Genomic DNA, 22,555 nt, shown 5'->3' on the forward strand with positions numbered 1-22,555 from the left:
GTGATATTCCTGGTTCCAAGGGACCTGGCATCAAAACTCAATGTCAGGGTACTAGTAGCAAAGTTGGGTCGATAGGTAAGAATATAATTCCAATGTGGTAAACAGAACTGACCCAAATGCAAAGGAGTATAAAAAAGTGAAGGAAGGATATAGAGCAGGGCTGTTAAACTCATTTTCACCGGGGGCTACATCAGCTTCACAGTTGCCTTCAAAGGGCGGAATGTAATTTTAGGACTGTATAATGTAACTACTCCTTAACTAGGGGCAAGGAGCTTGCCGCTGCTGCCAGGTGGAAACAAGGTGCCGGGCAGGATAAAACAAGGTGGAGGGCCAGATTCGGCCCGCAGGCCTTGTGTTTGCCACCTGTGCCATAGAGACAATATCTGATATTCCAATCCTGGCAGCAAAACGGGCTGAGAAGAGAGGCAAAGGCCAGCTCAGAGAGAGAGAATGACAGCACTGGTGGAATTCCTAGATAAATACAAGGCAAGGGGACCTCCACAGGAAGTAATGCCATAAGGTCAAGAGAGGTAAAATGGCTCTGGCCAAGAAGAACACAGTGCCCATCAGGACGAATCCCAAGTCCCTTTCTCCTTTGTCACTTCAGACTCACGCAAAGCCTCCTGCAGGGATTCTCTTACCAACGCAGCCCTCTCCGTCAGGTCTCCGCTGATACCCGGGCCCACAGATGCACATGTACATGCCAATGAGGTTCTTGCATTCCATTTGCTTTTCCGCACAGTCGTGTTTCCCCTCTTCGCACTCATCCTCGTCTGGAAAGAAGGTGCCACCACAATGCATAGAAGAAGCTGCATTAATTTCTAACCATTCACCCACAAAACCGTATTAAGTAACCTATTTCCCTTTGCATTGTTGGGCTCTGTGGCCTCCTAAGATTGAGAAGATATCTTCTAACCACCTATGAACTTGAAGAAATTGTTCCCTAACTAACCGGTAAGAAGCAGGAAGCATGCTTTTAAATCCTTTTAGATGAATAGAATATCTCTGGCTCAACCTCTTCATTTTGAAGTTCTTGAACGTGGGAAAAGTCTTCTTTATATATTCAGGTTTGCAGCACGGCTGGGATGCAATCTGAGCTAAGTGAACTAAGAGGGATCTGTCATGCAGCCCTTCACTCAGCTGGATGCCTCAAGCCACAGTTTACTCGGAAAGGCAGCAGTGGTGACCGTCACAATGCCCATCGACTATAGCAGTGTTTCCCGATTCCCAGCCGCCTCTGCTGTTGGAAGCTTTGGAGCGACATCTCTCATCATAGATAGTGTGAGAGCTCCCTAGTTGGGATGACCTTGAACATAGATGTCTCACCTTTGCACATCCTCCTATCTTCTCTCAGCACATATCCAGCAGGACATTTGCATTCATATGACCCATAAGTGTTTACACATCGGAAAGCACAGAGCAGAGGATTCTGGGCACACTCGTTTATATCTGCAGCAGAAACAATAAGAAAACAATGGATCAAGGCTATCAACCAAAAGAAGGAATCTGCTTTTACCAGCAGTTGAAATGCTCCACTGTTATAAACATGGATGGACCAAGCCGTCTCTGGTCTTCAGGGAATTATAAAATGAGTAGGGTAAGCACATATTCCTGATTCTCCCAGCTTGTTGTTCTTCTGCAATTATGAATCATTATTTAGGTGGATATGAGAAATTAAAGGTCACCCTATGCAGGGGTGTCAAACCTGTGGCCCATGGGCCGCATGTGGCCCAGGACGGCTGTGAATGTGGACCAACACAAAATCGTGAATTTACTTAAAATATTATGAGACTTTTTTTGTGATTACATGTCCCAGTGTATTTAATGTGTAGCCCAAGACGACTCTTCTTCCAGTGTGGCCCAGAGATACCGAAAGGTTGGACACCCCTGCAAGGAAGCGAAAATCCTGGCTTTGAAGCCTCCAGTTGACTACGTGCCACTCCCAAAGTGACATGGAGTGGCAATCAGTTTTACCCCATCCAGCCAAAGCAAATGCCAAGCCAGTTGTTGTCAGAACAGAGGCAGACCCTCCAACATTGTTAGCTACCTTTTCCCCATAGAAGAGGGGCTTCTGTGAGATAACATAATTCTTATGCCCAAGAAGATAGTGTTCTAAACTACTGTACCACTTTCAGAGGTCCTCAGTTCACAGTGATGCCCAGGTGGAGCTTTAAATAGATGAGAATGGCTTTACTGTTAATGGACCAAAGTGATCTCTGTAGATATCATAGTTTGAAAACATCAGCATGTTTTTGGAAAATCAGGGTTAAAACAGACCATCTTGATTATCACGATTCTCCCTGAGCCCACTGATGCCTACTGAGATCATCAGTGAGATCCCAGATCATGAATTAGTGACCACCTTGAAAGATTCTCCCACCACTTCAACGATAGGTATCAGTGGGTCATTTCTCTAAGGAAGAGTTCTTGATAATACCAACTTTGCCCTCGCCCTTCATCTCCCCTTCATCCTTTTCTCAGACCAGTGGTTCTCAACTTGAGAGCACACCAGAACCTCCTGGAGGGCTTCTGAGCCCATCTCAGAGCTGCTGACTCAGGAGGTCTAGGGTGACGCCTACAAATTTGAATTCCGAGCAAGTTCCCAGGTGATGCTGCTGTAGCTGGCCCAGGGACCGCCCTTTGAGAACCACTCTGCTGGACACTTCCTGGCTTTTCTTTCTTTCCATACATTCTTCCAGGCACACTGGCAGATACTTATAGCATACAGGCCATCTTCTTTGCTGCGATGGCTAAGGGGTGTTAGTGGTTATCTCAGTGTGCAGATGTTTCTATGAATAGAAAAGAAAAAGGAGAAGAAAGGGAGCACTCAAGATGAAAATAAAAGCAAAGAGGAAAATGGAATATAAGAGAGAAGACAGTAAATGAGACACAAGTTGTAACCAAACACTAGTAGTAGAGAGATGCCACCAAGGACTCTGTGTGATCTGCAGCGTAACTTGGGCCACAAGCCACCCATATCTTTTTCAGATACTCCCCCCAGACAGGAGGCCACACAGAGAAGAAATGATGGAACGGCCCATCAGGCCCAGGGGTTCTTTATTCCATACGTCCTGAGTCGGTATTTCATATTGAGAATTGTAATCAACCAACTGTTGTCCCCAAGACCAGAACATGGAACCAACTGTTCTGAGTCTAAAAGGCTTACCTTCACAAGTCATCATTGGACCAGGCTCAAATCCCTCCTCACAGGTGCACTCGAACCCTCCAATCACGTTCTTGCAGGTTCCATTTCCGCAAGGATTGCCCACAGAACATTCATCGGTGTCTGCAAGTGACCAGGAGTATATTCAAAACACGATGAACTGAGAGAAAATGGGCTTACGCTCAGATAACTTTCATTCTACCAGAGTACTTCCATCTGTTACGTCTTCTTTCACTCCCATCCTGTCCTTGTAAAGGAGGAAGGCACATGTCTTGTTACTACAGGCTTGTAGCTGTGCAATTTGACTTGCTAAGTGGCAGTGGCAGTGGCAGTACCTGGGCTTCCAGCCTCCACAGTGCCCCTCTCCATGCGTTTCTCCAACCTCCCACATTACAAAGAAGTATATCTTCTAGTGGGAACAGATGCTCAAAGGGTTAAAACAATGCTTCTCTCACAAGTCAAAAGTTTTCCCTTATTTAAAGCTAGAAATTCATCTCCAGTTTGGCCTTACATTACATCACTCTCCAAGAAGCCTTAAACATGATGGATCTCTGCCAGATATAAAATAGAAGACTAAACTTACACAAAATAAGAGACCAGAGGTTAAGCAAAATTAATATACTGGATAAAATCAAGATTCAAGTAGATTTTGTTGATTCTGTTGAAACCAGATGGTTTACATTAGGCAGAAGAAAGTCTAGCAAGAAATATGTTTAGGGTATACTCTCTCTAAATAACTGGAGAGCGAACAAGTCTTACCAAGGAGGTGCAAAAAATATACATGCCTCCTAACCCATCCACCTAGAATCCTCACTCTGAAGCATCTCTGGGGGAGAATATCTTCCTTGGAAAAACTTGAGAAGTAGCCTTGTATTTCACCTATGTCGGGCACAGAAAAGTAATGGCCCATCATCCATGGTTCTGTTTGTGTTGGGTCCTGAATTCGGCAAGTGAAGACAAGAGAAGGTGGTGGCGAGACCCTGGGTGAGGAGGCTCCTGTCCCACTCCCGGAGCAGCACCAACGGAAGAGCCAGAGAGAAAACACTGACAACTTGGCTTTTGCTCTGCTATGAAACTGCACTTCACTTTAAGGAACATTATATCTCCTTCAAGTTAATAAAAATCACAGTATCATTGATTTTTAGAACTATAAGGTAATTAGAAATAATTAGTCCATCTGCATAATATTACATGCTAAGACCTAAAGAACTTGCTTTGCTCCCACAGCCGTCACTGCGGCTGAGACCCTCGTGCCCTGAATTCTTGTGTGGAAGGAACACTTCCTAATGGACACAGACAAACTGTTAATGTTCATGCCGTTATTAATTCAGGTCTGGATTTCTTAGATAAATAATCATAACACTTGGATTCCATTGGGAGTTAGTGTGGATTAAGAGGTCAAAGGTCAGCCATAGGAGGTTGATAAGAAGCTTAAAACAAAAGGGATTACAGTGGTATATAGCATATTACTAAGTGTAGTAAAGTCTGAGCACATTTTGTATTTTACATGTTGAGAGAATAAGATTATGACCATTACACATTTTTTAAATTTCAGAAAGATTTGTGTTATAACTTTGTCCTTTTCCACCGTCTCGTCAAATGTGTCCCGTGTCTGTCTCCCCCATTAGCCTCAAGGTCCATGTGAGGAAGGACCATGTTGGCTTGGTTGACTGCTGTAGCCACAGAGCCTAGCAAAGCAGCTGGCACGTGGTGGGGCCTCAGCTATTTAGGGTTGCTAGATGCATGAGCTATAAAGGAATGAACAAGACTTGTTTCTGTTCCACTTGGTACTTACCCTGCCTTGTGTGAATGCTGTATAGCTTAATTTTTAAGTCGTACCACCCCAGTGGAAGGAGCCGATTTATTACTCACCCACACATTCGTTGCCTTCCAGAATGTACCCAAAGGGACACTCGCAGCGGTAGGAGCCATCCGTGTTGATGCACTGCCCGTGCTTGCAGACGTCGGGTTCTTTGCACTCATCCATATCTTAAGCAAAGGAGGAAAAAAGAGTGAATAACATGGTACTTTCTTAAAAAACACAGAAGTAAATTATAATCATTTCAGTGTTAATCAATGAAGTATCTATTATAATGCAATGTTGTATATACAACACAATAATATAATTGGTTATCTAAATGAAAAGACAAAGAAATAGAGCTTAATTTTTGAAGATGGGCGTGAAGAAATAAGAACAACCGGAAATGAACAAGGACCAGGCTAGTTGGTATGCAAAGAGGCTGAGAATCTAGCATAGGCCACTCACCAACTGCTGAATCATCAGGTCCCACGATGATCCCACTTCCATAGGGGCAGATCTGGCGGAAGGCCTCTGTGGTGGGGAGACACACTCATTAACAGACAGACCAGCAGCAACAGCTACAGGCCCCTTCCCAAGCACTATGTGGTGGCCAGACGGCCACGTGCTGCACATAACGGGAGACAATGAAGGAGAGAGGCCCAGACACCAGACAGTTAATGAGGCTCCAAGAGCTGGTGTGCCTACTGCTCAGGCAGCTCCGACTCTTACCATAGTTCAGAAGAAAATAACCACCTTAGCTCCTGAGATAAAATAATTTTAATGAACATTTTGTTTACACTTAAAATTAAGTTAAATTCTCTTATTTTCCCGAAGGCCTCTGGCCTTACTTACTTCATGGCCAGTGCTCACTTTGAATCGCCCAGAGAGAAATGTGGACGTGAACATACCATCAGGTTCAGTGGGGCACAGCTCACAGGGGTCTCCCCAGCCTTCTCCCTTCAAGGCACAGCAGCATTCCTGCTTGGAGTGATTTCTGGACTTGGGTGATGAACACTTTCCTCCTTCAAACTTTGCATAACAGTAGCTCATTCGCAAATCTGAAGCATAAAGTCAAGTGAAAACCTTCGGTTAGTTTCTTACTAAATCGTTAATGTGTAATAGTGAGTAAGAGACAAGCTGTCTTGTTAAATGTGTTCTCTTTATTATAGTAACAGTCCTCAGGTGGTTATAATACTAACTGAGCTGAGATCTGTAAAGTTATAGTTAACTTTTGTAGTGAAGTCTAATGGGCAAATCTATGTGACTTTTACCATATTACTCCTCCTTTTAGCCAGTTTTCCAAAATAACCCGATGTGAATCATAAAAACAAACACCAGGTAACAGTTCAAAAGTGACATCATCAGTGACTTCAGGATGGGGACATCCAGAAATGGACTCATGCACAAGATCCCTTCCCTGGGAATTCTGCTTACACGTGTTTTGGACCATATTCAGCAAGCACACAAGGCAAAGATAGACCTTCTGGTTCTGGCACTTACTGTGGTATCACACTGTGCTGTCTATTTTGTGTTTCCTAAGCCCTGGAACCAAAATAAAACTCCAGATTCCAGGCACAATGCAAATGAAAATGTGACAATTTTGTGGACTGGCAAGAATCCCACCCACACAATGGTCACTTACTGAAGCAGCTGCTCATGCAGGTGCTGTGTACCAAGTGTCTGTGCAGCTTTCTGCAGACTTTACACACACACACACACACACACACACAGAAGCCTGGTTAGCTTCGCAGAGAGAAGCGAGGTAAAGAGGGGAGCAGGGAGATGAGGGACTGAGAAGGAGAACAATCTTTCTTTCAAAGAATGTATTTTTTAAATATTGATTATTTCTTGGTGACTCCAACATGGAATATGGGATCTAGTTCCTACAAAATCCTCCAACATTGCTTGACATAATTTTGGCAATGGACTTTTCCATTTCTTATAGAGCGAATTGGGTGACTCTAAAAAGTGAGCTCATCCAAGAGCCTGGAGTGTGTTTTCCCTCAAACTTGACTTCCAAAGCCTTGCAAACTGCTCTCGGGTTACACACAGGCGGTATCTGCAGATTTTAGGGAAAAGCTTCGCCTCCATTTTGCACAGTCCCCCTGTTTTAGTTCTGATCCCCTCTGCTCTCTCCCATCGCTGTTTCCCAATCTCAGGTGGCACGCTGTGACAGTCACCTTTGCATTTCTACTAAGACAATTTTGCCAGCTTTTCCTTCATGAAACATGAGACAATGTAAGAATAATTGAGTTGCCAAAGATCATAGAAGAACAATTTTCTTGAATTAAAGTAAAAATCTCTCTCTCTCTCTCCCTCCCTCTCTCTCTCTCTCTCTAATCTATCTGTTTTACCAGGCTCTGGTAAGTCAAATTCAATTGGCCCCTTCAGTGAACTTGTTCGACTTCTTCAACCAACTTTTCCAGATAAATTATCTCCTCAGTTTCTACTTCCCTTCTGCATCTATTATGGGTAGGACCTCACAGGCACCCTTCAGTCAACTACTCTTTGGAAGGTCAAGAGAAATTAAAGACCAGCCCTTGTCCTGCCAACCAAATGTTTGCTTTGCTGAGAAGCTTCAGGATTTGACAAACTACAGTTTCCTAAAGAATGCCTTTCGATTTGCTTCATTCTTCAAGTTCACTGTTACACATGAAGTTTTGTGTTCATTGGTCCTGTTTTTATTATTTATGCCTACCTCTGTCTTAAGATATAATTTAGTGATCACTCACCAAAATGTCTCAACAAGTATATTAAAATTTAGTTCTTTCCTTTGCTTTGCAACTTGTGATGTTTCTCCAAAGCCCAGACACATGCATGTTCTAATACTAGTTAAAATTCTCATCCCCTCTTCCTCTCATCACTGACCCAGCTCCCCAGCCCAGCCTCCCCAGCACCTCTCCAGCACCCCAACCTCTGCAAACCAAACGCAGTCATTGCACAGAGGCCCCAACACGTGAAGTTTGGGTGAGCCTAAGCGACAAGTCCCCCTGCACTGTACTTTGGGAGTAGTAGTGGTTCACTGAATCTGGGACCTTCAAGTGCCAGGACCCACCGCCTTGGTTCCTTCAAAACATTACCTGTAGTTCTGCGGAGTTTTCTCATTGCATGGGCAATAGAAGCCTGACTCCTAATTTGTCATCTTACAAGAAAAACCCTGGTGTGAATTCCCTGGCTCCAGCAAAACCTGTGCTCTGTGAGAGATTTCCATTTGCTTGTGGTGATTTTCTGGAACTGGTTTCTTAATCAAAGGTGCCTTGCATTGGGAAAGAGAACTGTGCTTGCCCACGTACTTAAACTAGGGCTCGCCAGGGTGTCTGTTGACCAGTCCCTCTGCAAAGAGCCCCTAATGACCTTCGCAATTTCATCACAACTACAACAGTCACTTTCTCTGCTTGCATTCCTCGATTCTGGCTCTGCCTCTTGGAGCTGAGCATGTGGCAGGGCTGCTCACAGCTGGGCCGGTTCTTCCTGCAGCGTTCGTTTGCTCCGTGACAGGCCAATGCAAATTGAATTAATAGCCTACGAGTTTCCTCTGGCCTGCCACATCGGCAGAGTCACACCTGGTTTCTCGCTGCTTTCTTTCCAAACTCGGGCCAAGCCAAAGGCACACGAAAACCAGGGAGTAGAAGTTAGAATTTATCTGGCTGGTCTGAACCACACAGACCAAGCATCTGCTTGAATCAAGCACCACCCCACCCGCAACCTCCAAACCCACTTGGGCCTCTGACAGCTATAAGGTCAGACCGACTGGAGAATTCTCAGCTCTCCCCTTTCTTGCTTTTAGATAGTAGGTAACTAAATTACCAGTTATAAAGTAAAAAGTCAATCCATTAGAATAACAGGAGTCTATGAAGTACTCAGGAACTAACAAAGCTTTGTCACATGCTCACTAAGATTGGCTGGGCAGGTATTATTACTGTTGTTTCAAATGAGAATATTGAGCTTACTAAAGATAAAACGTCTTGCCCTAGACTAAAAATCGCAGGGCTGAGACTTCCAACACAATTTTTAGAATTTTAAATGATATCCATTGCCTCTCATTTGGTAATATGGAAGCAAAACACTCAAACACACACACACACACACACACAAAGAAAAAAACCCCGACAGAACAATAACAAACAACAAAAAGGCGCTGGAGCAGGGAGAGGGGAAAGAAATGTGCGCTTGTGTGTGTGTGAGTGTATTGTCCTGAATTCACTAAACTAGTTTGTGAAAGTAGTAGACAGACACACACAATTGCATTGTTAAGTCTAAACCATTTTCTGGGACACAGTGCACTGTGTTATGCTTAAGGTCAGGCTGCCCTTTGATTTTGTTTAAGTGCACATGGCCTAGCAAGAATCCTGGTCAGTTCAAATTTGTTTTTCCGTTTTCTTAGAAAGCTTGTGGTGTAAGGGATGGGCACTATATCCTAAGAATATGTGGGTTAATCAGCATTTTTCTGTCTGAAAGTCTAGGTTTTGGCCCATATTTATCGAGGTTACCTCTTCAGAGGCAGAGACTATGTGGCTGATGGCAGACCCCCCAGGCCTTGCCACACTCAGTGGCTCGGGGTGCGTCCCCACGCACTGACCTGCCCGTGCCTGTGCTCTTAGGGGGCACAGAGGTCCGAGTGCCAGCACAGTTGTTGCACAAGCAACCACAGCTTGATGGATGAGTGTTTAACCTTAAAAGTAAAAATGGACTTTCTCACATATGGTAATCATTAGACCTCTGGGTGAATAAAAACTCTCCATCTTCTCTTTCACAAAGGATCACAGCTTTGCCATATTTTAAAAATAAAACCACAACAAATAAACACAGGGTAATGAAAGTCTAAAGCCTTCAAAGGCACTTACCTTGGCACCTTCTTCCAGTGGAAGACAAAGAGAACCCGTCCGGACACAGACATTTGAAGCTGCCTTCAGTGTTACTGCATGTGCCCAAGGCACAGATCTCTGGCTCTTCCACGCATTCATCAATATCTGAAAGAAGTACGTGTGTCAAACAAAGGCGAAACACAAAGGAGACACGGTCAGGTACTAAATGTACAATGTGGGGATACAAAGTGCAACTGACTTTCAAAATTCTCCCAATCAGGAGGATATTTTCCCATACCGTAATGCTATGGGTAGACTTCTAGGCTGTGACGACTCTTAAAAAATTAGCTGTGACAGTTCTTGTTATAAAAATGGAATTTGGAAGTACCTTCTAAGGGATGCAATGAGAAACCTTTCTTACCCAGACTGAGCTGCTTGGCGAATTAGAAAAGTTTGTAGTTTCATCCTACCCTCAGCTAGGAAAGCAGCAGCAAACTCCAGTCTGACTTCACCCCTGCGCACTGAGCAGAAGCTCTGGAATTTTAAGTGGGTTGACGATGAGTTACTCAGTGCGAGATCCAGGCCTTCGAACCAAATTTATTTTCCTCCACTCATCCACAGTGCTTTGCTCAGTATCTCACGCTACAGCCCTCAAACTGTGAATTTTACAAAGACACTAATACTTAGGAAAATAATCCTATAAGGTGTGAGCTAAATAGATCACAGAAGATGCAGCTCTGAGCTCTCACCTGCAGGTTTATTTTTCTGAAAACACAAAAATATCTTCCTGACGCTTTTCTTTCATCATGCAGACAACAGGAATCTGATACACGAAGAACTGTGTCATGGGTCCTTCGGCATCTTGGCCATTATCAAGGGTTGATTAAAGGTGGTCCAAGGTAAAGTCTGAGTAGCTCGAGCAGCCACATGCCTTAGTTTGCCTGGGAGCGCACTAGCTCGCGCCTGTTGACCTGGCCTAGTTATTAATGATGCGCACCTCAAAACCGTGCTGGTTTGGTCAATAGATTACATGATCGCCCTATTTATGGAAAATGTTAGCCACTCTTGGCAACAGATTTACTTACCATTTCCCCTTTCAGCAGAAAGTTGTCATGAAAAAAGGTGACTCTTGAATCTGACCCATACTATTTTTATGGAAATACTCTTTTTCCCCCAGGAAAACACATATCTTTTGTATCTTGGGGCTCTTTATTCTCATGCTCGTGCAAAGAGTTCTACCCACACCAAAGTGTATTTGCATTACACCACTACTCCCACAAGGTCCAACTAAAGGGAAGTTAGTACATGAACTTCTTTACTTCTTTAACATTGTAAATACCACACAAAGGACACTTCACACGTGTACAACGCAAAGTGCATTGTATCCCGTACAATGTGAAGCCAGCTCCTCATCACTCCATGTTACTACATGGCATTTACAACGGCATCACGCTTCCCGCGGTTTTATTAACAAACCTGTGCTGCCGCCGCCACCTGCATTACTCTCCCCCACACTCTCGCCTCCGCGACATCCCACCTTCCTTAAAGGTCAACTTTTGTAAAAGTGCCTGTTCGTTTCTTTTTGGTTACTGTTATGCTGTTATGATTCTTTCTCTCACAGTAGAAGTTAACCTGTAGACGCTGACTTCCTAAGAGGGGGGCAAAGATTGCAGGCCACCCTTAGTCACATTTAGTGACCATTCGCGAAGTTGTTTTTCTGTCTACACATTTCCATTCTGTTCCTCCTGGGGGAAGTTTGCATTAATCATGGAGTGAATAAAGTCAATCTTTAAAAGTAAAATAACATGTTTAATAATTTGCATTTAGGCCTAATTTTGATTATATGTTTCCCCATTTATAATGTTATCATTTAACTGCAATTTAAATTGGATATATAATAAAATTCCTCACAGATGATATTAAAAGTGGAGAAATTTCTCACTCATTATGGATTAGATGCAGTCCTGTTCAAAGGTAGGAGCGTGGCCTAGGTGATTTCTCAAGAATCCTTTCGACCCCAGTTATTTATAAAGTCCTCACAACTAATGTCCTTCATTTAATGCAATGACATATGTATTGAAGAAGGTATTTTAAAATTTGCTGAGAATTTACTTGTAGTAACACATTCCTCCATCTCTATAGGTCAAAACAACACAGACAAACAATATAGCCACATGAATCAACCTCGAATGTGGTCATTTATATATTTTAACTGGAATCAGGAAGCTATTTTTAGTTGCAAACTATTGGCACTTAAAAACATGTGATCCAGGACCTTTCACAAGCTGCATGAAAGCACATTGGAAAGGAGCCAGGGCCATCTGACCACCCCCATGCATGGAGCGAATAACTTCACCAGGGATTAACATGAGAATTAGCTGCCCTTGTCTCACCATCTAAGTATGAGGCCGTTAGTCACACCCTCTGCTCTTGGATTTGTTTTGGATAAAGTATTCCAAAACGAAGACACCATCACTAAAGTTTTGACTTTGACAAGCCAGTGCAGTAACCAATACCGCTTATTTCCAAATACTGATATCCCTCTTACCTTCGCACTTGTCATTTTGTAGACTGTATCCAGGTGGACAAATGCATCTGTAGGACCCGTCCAAGTTCTGACAGGTGCCTGGTGCACATTTTCCAGGTTCTAAAGCACATTCATTGATATCTGCAAAGAAAAAAAGAAGGTAGAGGTTTCCACTTGCATGATTTCCATCAAACACTTAAAATTCAAAGGAACTGGAGTCAAATCACAGAAATAAATAAAACCAATTAAAGTCCACAAAACACTATCACAGAGAAAAATTAACGACTCAATAAGAAAAAGCTTTAACAGGAATCAGAAATGTGTAGCACATAGGAAGTCAATGGATACAAAGATTTTCAAGAGCAGCCAAGAAAGCATATCAGAGCTTACTACAAAGTTGTTTTGAAGACAAAAAGTAAGAAAGGGAATTACAATTGCTAAAAGAACAACTTGTCTCTTTCACAGTTTAACTGTTCTCTTGAGTATAACAACTTAATTTTAAAATCTGAGCGGGGAAAGTGGTATATGTGCTTGTACAAGTGTCTGTGTGTGTGTCTGTGTTTCTCTGTGCATCTGTCTGTGTGTCTCCGAGTATGTGTGTCTATGTGTGTGTCCTGTGTATGTGTCTCTGTGTATGTGTGTGTGTAGAAGGGCAGAATTACTACCCTTCTACTCTGCCCTTTCTCGCAAGGCTCCCAGAAGGAAGGGCGTGACTGAGCCTGCGTGATTCTCTGAGCGGTCCCGGGGAAGTTCTCCGGAGAGCCTCTCCGAGGCAGCAGCACTCACCCACACAGGTCCTCCCGTCCGGAGCCACCTCGTAGCCGTCGTTGCACTGACACTGGAAGGACCCCACTGTATTGATGCACTGGCCATTTCTGCAAAGGTTCCCGTTTCCAGTTGCACATTCATCAACATCTGCCAAAAAAATAGCCTTTGATATATTCCAAAGAAATGTCATAATCCCAGCAACGAGCAAAACCTTTAAAGGGAAAAACACTTGTTCTGAATTTCAGTGGCCTTTACTGGCTCAGCCAAATATAAGACATTTCAATGAAAATCTAGTTTGTAATAAAAGACCTGGCTTTAAACACCTATCAAAACCTAACAACATCACACAATTCTATTAATCAGAGGTCGACAATTTATACTAGAATTTTATATGAGTTTACCTTAATCTCCCTTTAGGTTTAATTTTAATGGCTGAAACTGAATTACTAACACACAATACAGCTAAGGGTATTATTATGTATTCCTATAATTGGAATTATATGAAATTAGCCTCAAGAACAATACAAATTTGGTTCATTACCCTCACTTATGAGTAATGTAGCATGTTATATAAAGAGGTTTTAATAGATTCAATAATTTACTTCTTTTAAGAGAGGCTGTAGTGAAACATTTGGACAAGCAGGCCCACATGATTCATAAATTATGTAATTTGTGTATAAAGAATCACTTTTGTATGTTTTAAAATATAATAAATTCAATTATTTTTAAATTTAATTTATAGCATAGTAGACATAAACATTATAGCTGCTAATAAGCATACTAATAAAAGTAATGGATGGAGTTACTATATTTGAAATTTAATTAGTACATGCTATATAGTTGACAAATCTTCTAACCAGCTGTGGCAGGCATAAGACGGCCTATGTTTTGAAAAGACAGTTGGCACAATGGGGATGATGCTAACGACAAAGAACACAGTATAACTGACTTCCCCCGGGGACCGACGACTTTGCACACGCACCTATACAGTCATTGTTGTGAGAAAGGATGAAACCATGATTGCAGCGGCAGTTGAAGGAACCAATCGTGTTTCGGCAAGTTCCGTTCCCACAAGCGTCTCTTTCACATTCATTTATGTCTAGTAGGAGCAAGAGACATAGGAAAACATGATTACTAACAGAAGAGGGCGCACTGTCACCTGGGCTAATGGGCATTTTAGAGCTCACGAAGTGCCTTCCACAGGCTGAGGACCTCTTGGTGTCGGCCTTAGATAGACCCGGCAGCAGCCCTCCCTGCGAGAATCCAGCGCAAGGCGAGGTTCTAAACCTGGGAGTAAACCACTGCCTGGTTGGCTTGTGAGAGGAGGCAAACTAAGGACGTGAGAACTGGACAAGAATCATTTTACTCTATTTACTTCTAGAATTCTCCACCCTTGCCTCTTTTCTCAAATATTTTCACTTGCAAATGGAAAATTCTGTGCGCATCTGGGTCTTGATTTGCTGCCACCTTTGGCAAACTTCAGCCTTTTTAAGATTCTCACTACAGTTTCCCAAAAAGCTGAGGGTCACCTGATACTGCCCTGCAATCAGCAACCAAATAAATTAGCTTCCTAACTCACCTGGCATTGTAGATATCTTCTCCTTTTTCCCAGTCCACCCCTAAAACCCACCAGTGCTCCCACCAAAAGTGACTTACCGCGTTCTCCTGAATGATCCCAATGTGGTGGCACTGGATTTGGCTCCCCCCAAACACCCATGAATTATTGTTTGTCTTTTCATTGGCCTATGACTTCTCTTTGACTATTTTGTAAAGCTATGCTGTCTTTACATCTCACCACAGCAGCCAACACCTTTCTTACAAAGAGTAGATGTACGTTATATACTAAGGTGGAAATAAGGAATTTAAATGAAACAAAGTTGATACTGCTGGTTTGAAAGAGTGGGGCAGAATAAGGAAGGGAGGGAGGAGTGGAAGGTAACACCTCAGGTTAGCCAAGTGCAGTGTTCAGAGTTAGGATGTCCTTTCCTTTCAAATTTTGAACATGAAGATACATTATCTGTGATCCTAGACCAGGAAGCTATTGCTGTCTCCCAAGTGACTCCAACTGTGTGCCCGTGGTTGCAGGTGCACCCAGAGAAGTCGCTCTGCCAGCAATCGAGAGCTTCTGCCTTAGCTCATTGTTAGCCACGCTTTGGTAGGGCAAGTTCTTAGGTAGGGGTTGCAGATAATTCAGATGAAAGAGACTGAAATTTGGGCAGAGTCACATTATTATGCAAACGTTAGCTCCCCGGTGATGAATAGGGCTGATTATACTCCTTTAATTTAAAAAGTATCTGCTCTGAAGAAGAGGAAACTTTATGAGAATGTTCCCTAATGGATGAGTCCAATTATATAGCCAAAGGCAAGCATTTTAAACATTACTCTATTGATTGTTCTTTTTCCAGCTGTGAAACTCATTCATGTTCATGAAGTCCCCAAAAGACTTACTGGATAGTGCTTTAAAGTAGAAAAAGAAAGGAGGTAAAGAGAGAAAATAATGGACTACATATTTGAAGTTTATTCTAAATTAACATCCTGATTCAGTACTGACACCAAGGAAGAGATTTAAAATCTTGAGCTCTTTTCCTCTAGGAAAATGCTTCTTTACTTTTTATGCCTGGGTAGGATCTGCAAATTTGCCCTTGAGTGTCTGATACAAACTATAGACTCGTCTCAAAAAGTGTTCAATACTCAAACACTCAGAAGCTGCACTCTGTTCCAACCAGGCAAACCTACAAAAATATCGTAAAATATAATAGGCCATTAACATTAATAAAAAGTACTTTTTTATCTAAATAGATTTCTAAATTTATCCCTTAATCAAAAGTTCTTCTGACCTGACAGCCAAATGAATATCAAGGAAGAAGTTTATGATATTCAGATCGCCAACGATGAAACACCAAAGTTTGTTAACGCTACATGCCTGATTGTGTTTTTATTTCATAAATAGCAAAACAACTACTGAGAGGTTCAGTATTAACTATTGTATGTATTCAGATGCAAATGAATTTTTCAACAGGATATGAAGAAAACAATGAAATGATAATCACATACTCACCTAAACACATGGTTTGATCAGCATTTGTCTTAAAGCCAGTGTGACAAAGGCAATAAAAGCTTCCCACGGTGTCAATACACTGTCCATGGCTGCATATGTTGGGGATTTCCTGACATTCATTGCGATCTGTGGGTAAAAAGCATTTTTAGCATCTTAAGTGGAACCTTAGTAGACAAAATCAAATTGAACTTACTCCTAGGCATTGCTGTCGGGACTAATCTGAGCTCTTTGTAAACTAAGCCTGTAAAACAAGCACCGGCATTGTATTTCTTTTTGCCCAAAAGTTGGTTCAAACGTATTCTCATTTACTGGGCCTATCCAGAGTGTATTAACACTACATGAAAAAAAAGAAAAACAGGGGCAGTGTCCAACAATGGTTCTGAAAGATGAGAAACTTAGAGGTAGCAGGGGGCAGAAAAATCCAAGCTGGGAGACAATCCATTTGATTACTTGCCTAAAAGCATCATTGCAGACTGTGGAATTAATTGAAGTATTTTGTCTGGTCAAGATTTGGTGCCTCAAATCACTGAGCCCTCATGGTTTCCGTTGAAAATTTACATCAAAGTCAAATCCCATCAGTAAGATAGGTTTTCCTGATGGACAACCCACACTGTCCCTCGTTCGAGTTTCACCTTATGGTTTTGTCTCATTCCTATGACCTTTTGTCCCATCTTCACCAAGGCTTCCTGTCTACATGGGGCTGCTTTTAGCACTTGACAATCCTAATGATATTTCTTTCTTTTTATTCATACTCATTCAAAGGAAAACCCTGTCATCTTGCTTCTGCCAACCTTTAAGCTCTAAACTATTTTGATCATCAACTGAATCTCTGTTGCTCTCCTGAAATCCGGCAATCTGCAGGGCAGAATTAATTGCGTGAATCCACACATGACATAATTTCATGCCTATTTATGTCTCTAATTTAATTTTTAAAGCTCTCAGGATATGTTTAGTGCAAACATAATTTTAAGAGCACTGATTCATCCTGATTTTCCTATTGTCACAAAAGAAGGCAAACAGCAGACTGCCCCCTTGAGTGTGGCCGCTGTAAAGCAGGGCAGCACCCTGCTCTCTGCTGAGTGACACCAACTTGCTGCCTGCCTGTCTACTGAGAGGACAGCAACTGGGAATGGGCGCTTTCTGCTACACAGAGCAGTTGTGCTCAGCAGAGGCGAGTCCCCTCCATTTCAACCCCTCGGGCTTCCGTCTTCACACGGACTTTCTTCCAGTATACAGAACATTCAGAGTTGTGATGAATTACCATAGTGATGAGGTCAAATATTTCATTAAGAGGGGGAATTGGTACAGACTGGTTTAGGAGCTACGGCTAGCCTATACAGAAATGCTAGTTAACTTAACAAATTAGTATTGTTCCTGCCCTGGCTGGTGTGACTCAGTGGATTGAGTGCCGGCCTGCAAACCAAAGGGTCACCATTTAGGTTCCCAGATGGGGCACATGCCTGGGTTGTGGGCCAGGTCCCCAGTAGGGCGTGCACAAGAGGCAATCACACATTCATGTTTCTCTCCCTCTCTTTCTCCCTTCCCCTCTCTCTAAAAATAAATAAAAAATTAAAAAAAAAATAGGATTGTTCCCATTGGAGAAAATGGATTTAAAGTGAGCAAACTGCTCCCTGGGATAGGCAGAGGAAACCAATTTTCACTGCCAAGCTTGGTGAAGAAAGCTGACTCTGAGGGAGTGTGTCTTTGGGCCTATCCTAGTTGACCCAAAGTCTGAGTGCCCTCAGGTAGTACTAGATCCAGGAGTGTGCAAGGGGTCAGGTCTGTCTCATCTTCGGGGCCTGCAGAAAACAGAGAACATTAAATTTTCTTTCCTACATTGCCTTCTTCATGATGATTTTTTAAAAAAATAAAACATGGACAATGTATTTTGAGATTCTATTGGTGAAACAGAACACTACAATTCTATAGAACTTAATTGTGAAGTTCACTTTGTCTTGGGACCAGAAAACTAGGTTTCTCAAGCATCAAAATTTGAACTCCCAGGAGACTATGTCTGAGGTTGAGATAGGAGATTTAAACATGGTTTCTGCGGAGGGGAAACCCAGTCAGTAGAGAGAGAAGAGACCCTGAGAAAGTGGCTGGAACCTGTCTCTTGTGTTTTGCTGGTTGAAAGATTTCAGTAGGGGCTGCAGTTGCTGTAACTATACAGCTCCGGACGTCCGACCAGTATCCCAGGCTTACATATCTAACTAATTGTCGTCTCAGACCTCTCAGCAACAACGTGGGTATTATGGCCAGCTATGATTTGCAGTCTGAAATGATGTACTTAGGAATTCAAATAAAAATCTTATGATGCTAGGGTGGGGGGGAAGGCAGAGAACTGTACTTGAATAACAATAAAATTAGAGAAAAAAATCTTATGACGGAAAGAAAATTTTAGTTCTCATTTTAAACACAGGAAAAGAGCAGTATTTTGCATTATTCTAAAAGAATATCATGTATAGGACAGCATTTAAAGACAAAAGATTTTTCAAGTAAGATGTAAATGAAGACATTTCTGGAATGAAGTCTTCAACCTTAGAGACTGAAGAATTGCAAAATTGAAGTATATTCCCTTTCTTTGATTTCAATGAATGACGGCAATTGAGCTTTGGCTACAAACAGCTCACTCCTAGAACTTAACAGCTGGTTAATTCCTGATGAGTTTCATTTGTTAATGTTCTACAAGAAAATATGACAGGGCTTAAGCCCCAGCAGGCCCTGCCTAGACATGCTGTCTTGCTGTATAAATAACTTCTTGCCTGAATGTGAAATGGTGTGAAATGACATGTTCTATATTATCAGCAATTCTTTATTTTGATTGGAATTATTTCACCCAGTTTCAAAGAAATATAAATTAAGAGCAAAATGCAAGGAAGTGGCCTCAATGCCAAGTTTCACTGGGGTATTGTGGCTCCTATCAGAGACGTCCCCACTTTTCCTGTCATTTTTTAAATACATGGATAAAAACAGCTCTGTTGACAAAATGCTAAACACTTGCACATGTTCCTCTAAGCTCAACAAAACAAATCTTGATTCTCTAAGTGAGTTTCTGTCCTGCTACTACACCCTCTTCCCACCAAGGTCTCATAAAACAATGCAAAATTCCCTCCAGAGAGTAGTGTGCTTCCTACCACTTAATCACTGGTAGGCAAGGAAACCCAAGGAAAGTCTGACCATGCTCCCTTGTGTTGTTTCATTCACAAATGCGTAAAATATCCAGGAAACTCCCTGTGAAATGAACCATAAGCAAAACAACACACTCTTCCTGACCTTTTTGCTAAATATATAATGATTTATAATTACTCTAAAACATACAAGAAAATCATTCTGAAGGATTATTTTGCTTCTGGACTGAAATACAAGGTTTCAATTTGATACAACTGGCTACAAGGTACCATCCGATACTCAATAACCTTACCATCATTTTAAGTTGAAGACACGCTCTTTCTCCTTACTCCTGCCACAGCCCTGACAAAAGTGAGCCACAAAAGAAATGGAGCCTCTGGGAGACACTTTCTCATCCCCCTGTAGGTGACTCCCAGGTAATAAAAGGCCGTGAATGGATGCTGCCTCCCTCAGTGAGTGATCTCTCATCTGTAAATTGTTCAGGAGGAAGAGTGATGCTGATGCTTCTTGGGTCCATTTTGGCAGGTCGATATTGTACAGTTTCGGAGAGTGGCCCTGTCTAGATTTGAGGGGTGTGGCTGAGATGGCAGCAGCCTCACCTGCCTAAGGGGGATTATGTGAAATTAAAAAAAGTATTTGGTCTTGAATACTGGCTAGGGAAGTGTGTGTGTGTGTGTGTGTGTGTGTGTGTGTGTCTGTATTTGTGGCTGTCTGCGACAGAGTAGCAGATCAGTAACCATGAAATCTACGTACACACGTGATTTATTTATTGTTTCAAAAACATCTCCTCTATAAAGAGGTAAAAAGGTAAGTGTTTAGACACTTCAACAATGTTCCTTTTTGTCTGGTTTGGTTACTAGAACTCAGCAGTTTAAAGGAGATAACCCACTGGGAGGGCGTGTCGGGCCAGCAGGGACTGACTCACCGTTGCACTGCCCGGTGGAGGTGAAGCGGTAGCCGGGCTTGCAGTCACAGCGGTAGCTGCCAGCAGTGTTGATGCACTCGGCGTTGCGCTGGCACACCGGGCCGTTCTGGCACTCATCGATATCTACCAGCAGGAGAGAGTTTCGTCAGACGGAGAACAGAGCCTGGTATCAAGTCAGTGGAACCTCTCACATGAAATAAATGAATATTTTCTTCGTTCGATCCATTCTATTGAACAATGTAAGACTGAAAAGTCATTTTCTGATTTTTCCACTTCACGAATATTTTTCATAAATGTGAGTACCTGATGCACGACTACATGTGGACTCTAATGACACTCACGTCGGAAAACGGTCCTGAAACTCAACTGCCATGGTCAGGGCTTGGCCGGGGTACAGAAATGGTGCTGGGAAATCTTGTGTTTGCTCAGAGCTCCGGGGCCTTAGGAGTCAATCAGGTTGCTTTTGTCCGGGAGGCTGAAGGGTCTGGAGGGCACAGAGCATCTCAAACCTCAGTGTGCCCATGAATGACTGGAATCTTGTTGGAAAGCAGGTTCTGACTCGGCGAGTCAGGGGAAAGGCCTGAGGCCTGACATTTTCCCATAAGCTCCCAGCCCCCGGTCCACAGACAGCACTTCGAGTGCAGGGCTGTAGAGGCTGCTGCTTAAATCGGTGCCACATGGCAGTCAGGTCAAGGAAATGTAACACACTGCACAAGAAACTACTGAAAACAACCCCATTCACATTATCAAAGAAAAGAATGACATGGACATTGTGTACTTCAAAGCTTTGACTACGCTCAGGGGGTTGTTTGCCTCTATACATTTTTAAACCCTTAATTTAAATTCATGTAAATGGCATTATGTAGTTCTAACTATATAGTAAATGTAATTAAAATGGAGTTCAAATTCACGGTGTCACAAAAGTTACTGCGTGGTCCAGTGTTACCATGGGGTAAAATATATGTTCCTTGTCCTGCTCCAGTGAAATAATTTGGTTCGGTCTAAGTCCGGGAAAGGAACAGCCTGCCACACGGGCGGGAGGCGGTTCTCAGCGCCAGTCCTGGGGTTTCACAAAAGCTGGCTCAGGTGAAGAAGTTCCCACAAGGGGGCGGCAGATACATCTACCTCTTAGGCCTGTGCTTTATGGCGGGAAAATGTTAGAACTACTGCCAGTGGGAATTTCTGTCGTGTGTGTGTGTGTGTGTGTGTGTGTGTGTGTGTGTGGTAAGGAGGGGTGCTTCTCTGTGCAGCAGTTACAAGAGCAGAAGTATGCTTGCCTCGGGTTCCAGCACCCAGCACCCCCTCACCCACCAAGTCCGCCCTGCTCTTAATTAAGGGTGTACATAAACATTGAGGGTAGCTTGTGTCCTCGGAGAAGCCCAATGGTGTCACAGACGAGCATTTCTGTGAGGCATCAGACGCCTAACATCTGATTATACGCATACTTGGGAAGAGCAGACACATAGTAGCTCCCTCTAAATCACTTCTGGAATTCATTCCAACTTCACTGTTGCTGAGGCATGCACTAAATCAACCTTCATTTTCTGATTCTGAGAGCTGAGAGTGTGCAGGGAGGCAGCTGACCCTGGATTAAACGCTCACCCTGCAGATGGATATCCTGTGAAACGGAAACCCAAAGCTGGAGCTCTTTGTAACCTCGGTAGCCACTGAATGCTGCCCTGACAGCAAAGCGGCTTACACTGGCCCAGCCGTAGGCTTCCAACCCCAAGTGTGAATCAAGGTCTAGGTTGACTTGGTGGTCGTGGGTGGCCTTGTGTATGGGTTCTGGCCAAGGGCTGCTGCTTCGGCAGATGTAAGTGCTATAGAGGCACCTGGATAAAGGAACCATCAAAGGGATCTCTGAATGAAAGCAAAGGGGAGATGCCACAGGGAGGTGGCCGACACCCTGAGGCCTGCATGGAAGGTAGGAGACTGGCTCTGAGAGAGGCAGCCAACCCTAGCACCTTACAATCATCTGCTGTGGGCTTTCTCTCTCTTGGCTTCATGCCTCCTCCTCAGACACCTGATCCTTGACAGCCTCCCAGTACAGGGCCGGGCCAAGATCTGAAACAACTGTCTCCTCAGGAAGGCTCTGAATGGCTGTCACCCCGCTCCCACTCTCCTATCCAGCAAGCCGAGTGAAGGACACGTGCCCACTTGGCTATCGTCACAGAAGCCTGGGGAGGAGAATCTAACAAGCGTGTGCTCAGAACTGTAACTTCACTCATGGTCTATAATTGTCCCCAGTCTAGCACAAAAATATTTTATTAACATTGAAATGTTGACAAATGCGCTCTAATCCATGCTCTAAGGGATAATAACACTCTCAAACATGAACAAAACCTCTGCTAGAGGCTCCAAGTTTAAATATTAAATAGC

General features: G+C 43.1%; 1 protein-coding gene across 2 annotated transcripts in view; it reads right to left on the minus strand.

Annotated features, from left to right (window-relative positions):
- The window catches only part of FBN1 (fibrillin 1), a 225,546-nt gene that overhangs the window by 19,349 nt on the left and 183,642 nt on the right, over positions 1-22,555 (minus strand). Inside the window, exons 45-56 of one of the 2 annotated variants that reach the window (XM_024567296.3) lie at positions 20,177-20,299; positions 16,123-16,248; positions 14,047-14,163; positions 13,083-13,211; positions 12,318-12,437; positions 9,809-9,934; positions 5,873-6,022; positions 5,430-5,495; positions 5,036-5,152; positions 3,167-3,286; positions 1,327-1,449; positions 642-773 (exon numbers count right to left, since the gene is read on the minus strand). The exons of the other annotated variant lie outside the window; for it this stretch is intronic. Of the exons in view, the coding sequence (XP_024423064.3) occupies positions 642-773; positions 1,327-1,449; positions 3,167-3,286; positions 5,036-5,152; positions 5,430-5,495; positions 5,873-6,022; positions 9,809-9,934; positions 12,318-12,437; positions 13,083-13,211; positions 14,047-14,163; positions 16,123-16,248; positions 20,177-20,299 (1,449 nt within the window). The remainder of the gene's footprint in view (positions 1-641; positions 774-1,326; positions 1,450-3,166; positions 3,287-5,035; positions 5,153-5,429; positions 5,496-5,872; positions 6,023-9,808; positions 9,935-12,317; positions 12,438-13,082; positions 13,212-14,046; positions 14,164-16,122; positions 16,249-20,176; positions 20,300-22,555) is intronic. 2 annotated transcript variants of the gene reach the window in all.

This window comes from Desmodus rotundus, chromosome 7, assembly GCF_022682495.2.
Source record: "Desmodus rotundus isolate HL8 chromosome 7, HLdesRot8A.1, whole genome shotgun sequence".
NCBI classification, from domain to species: Eukaryota; Metazoa; Chordata; class Mammalia; order Chiroptera; family Phyllostomidae; genus Desmodus; species Desmodus rotundus.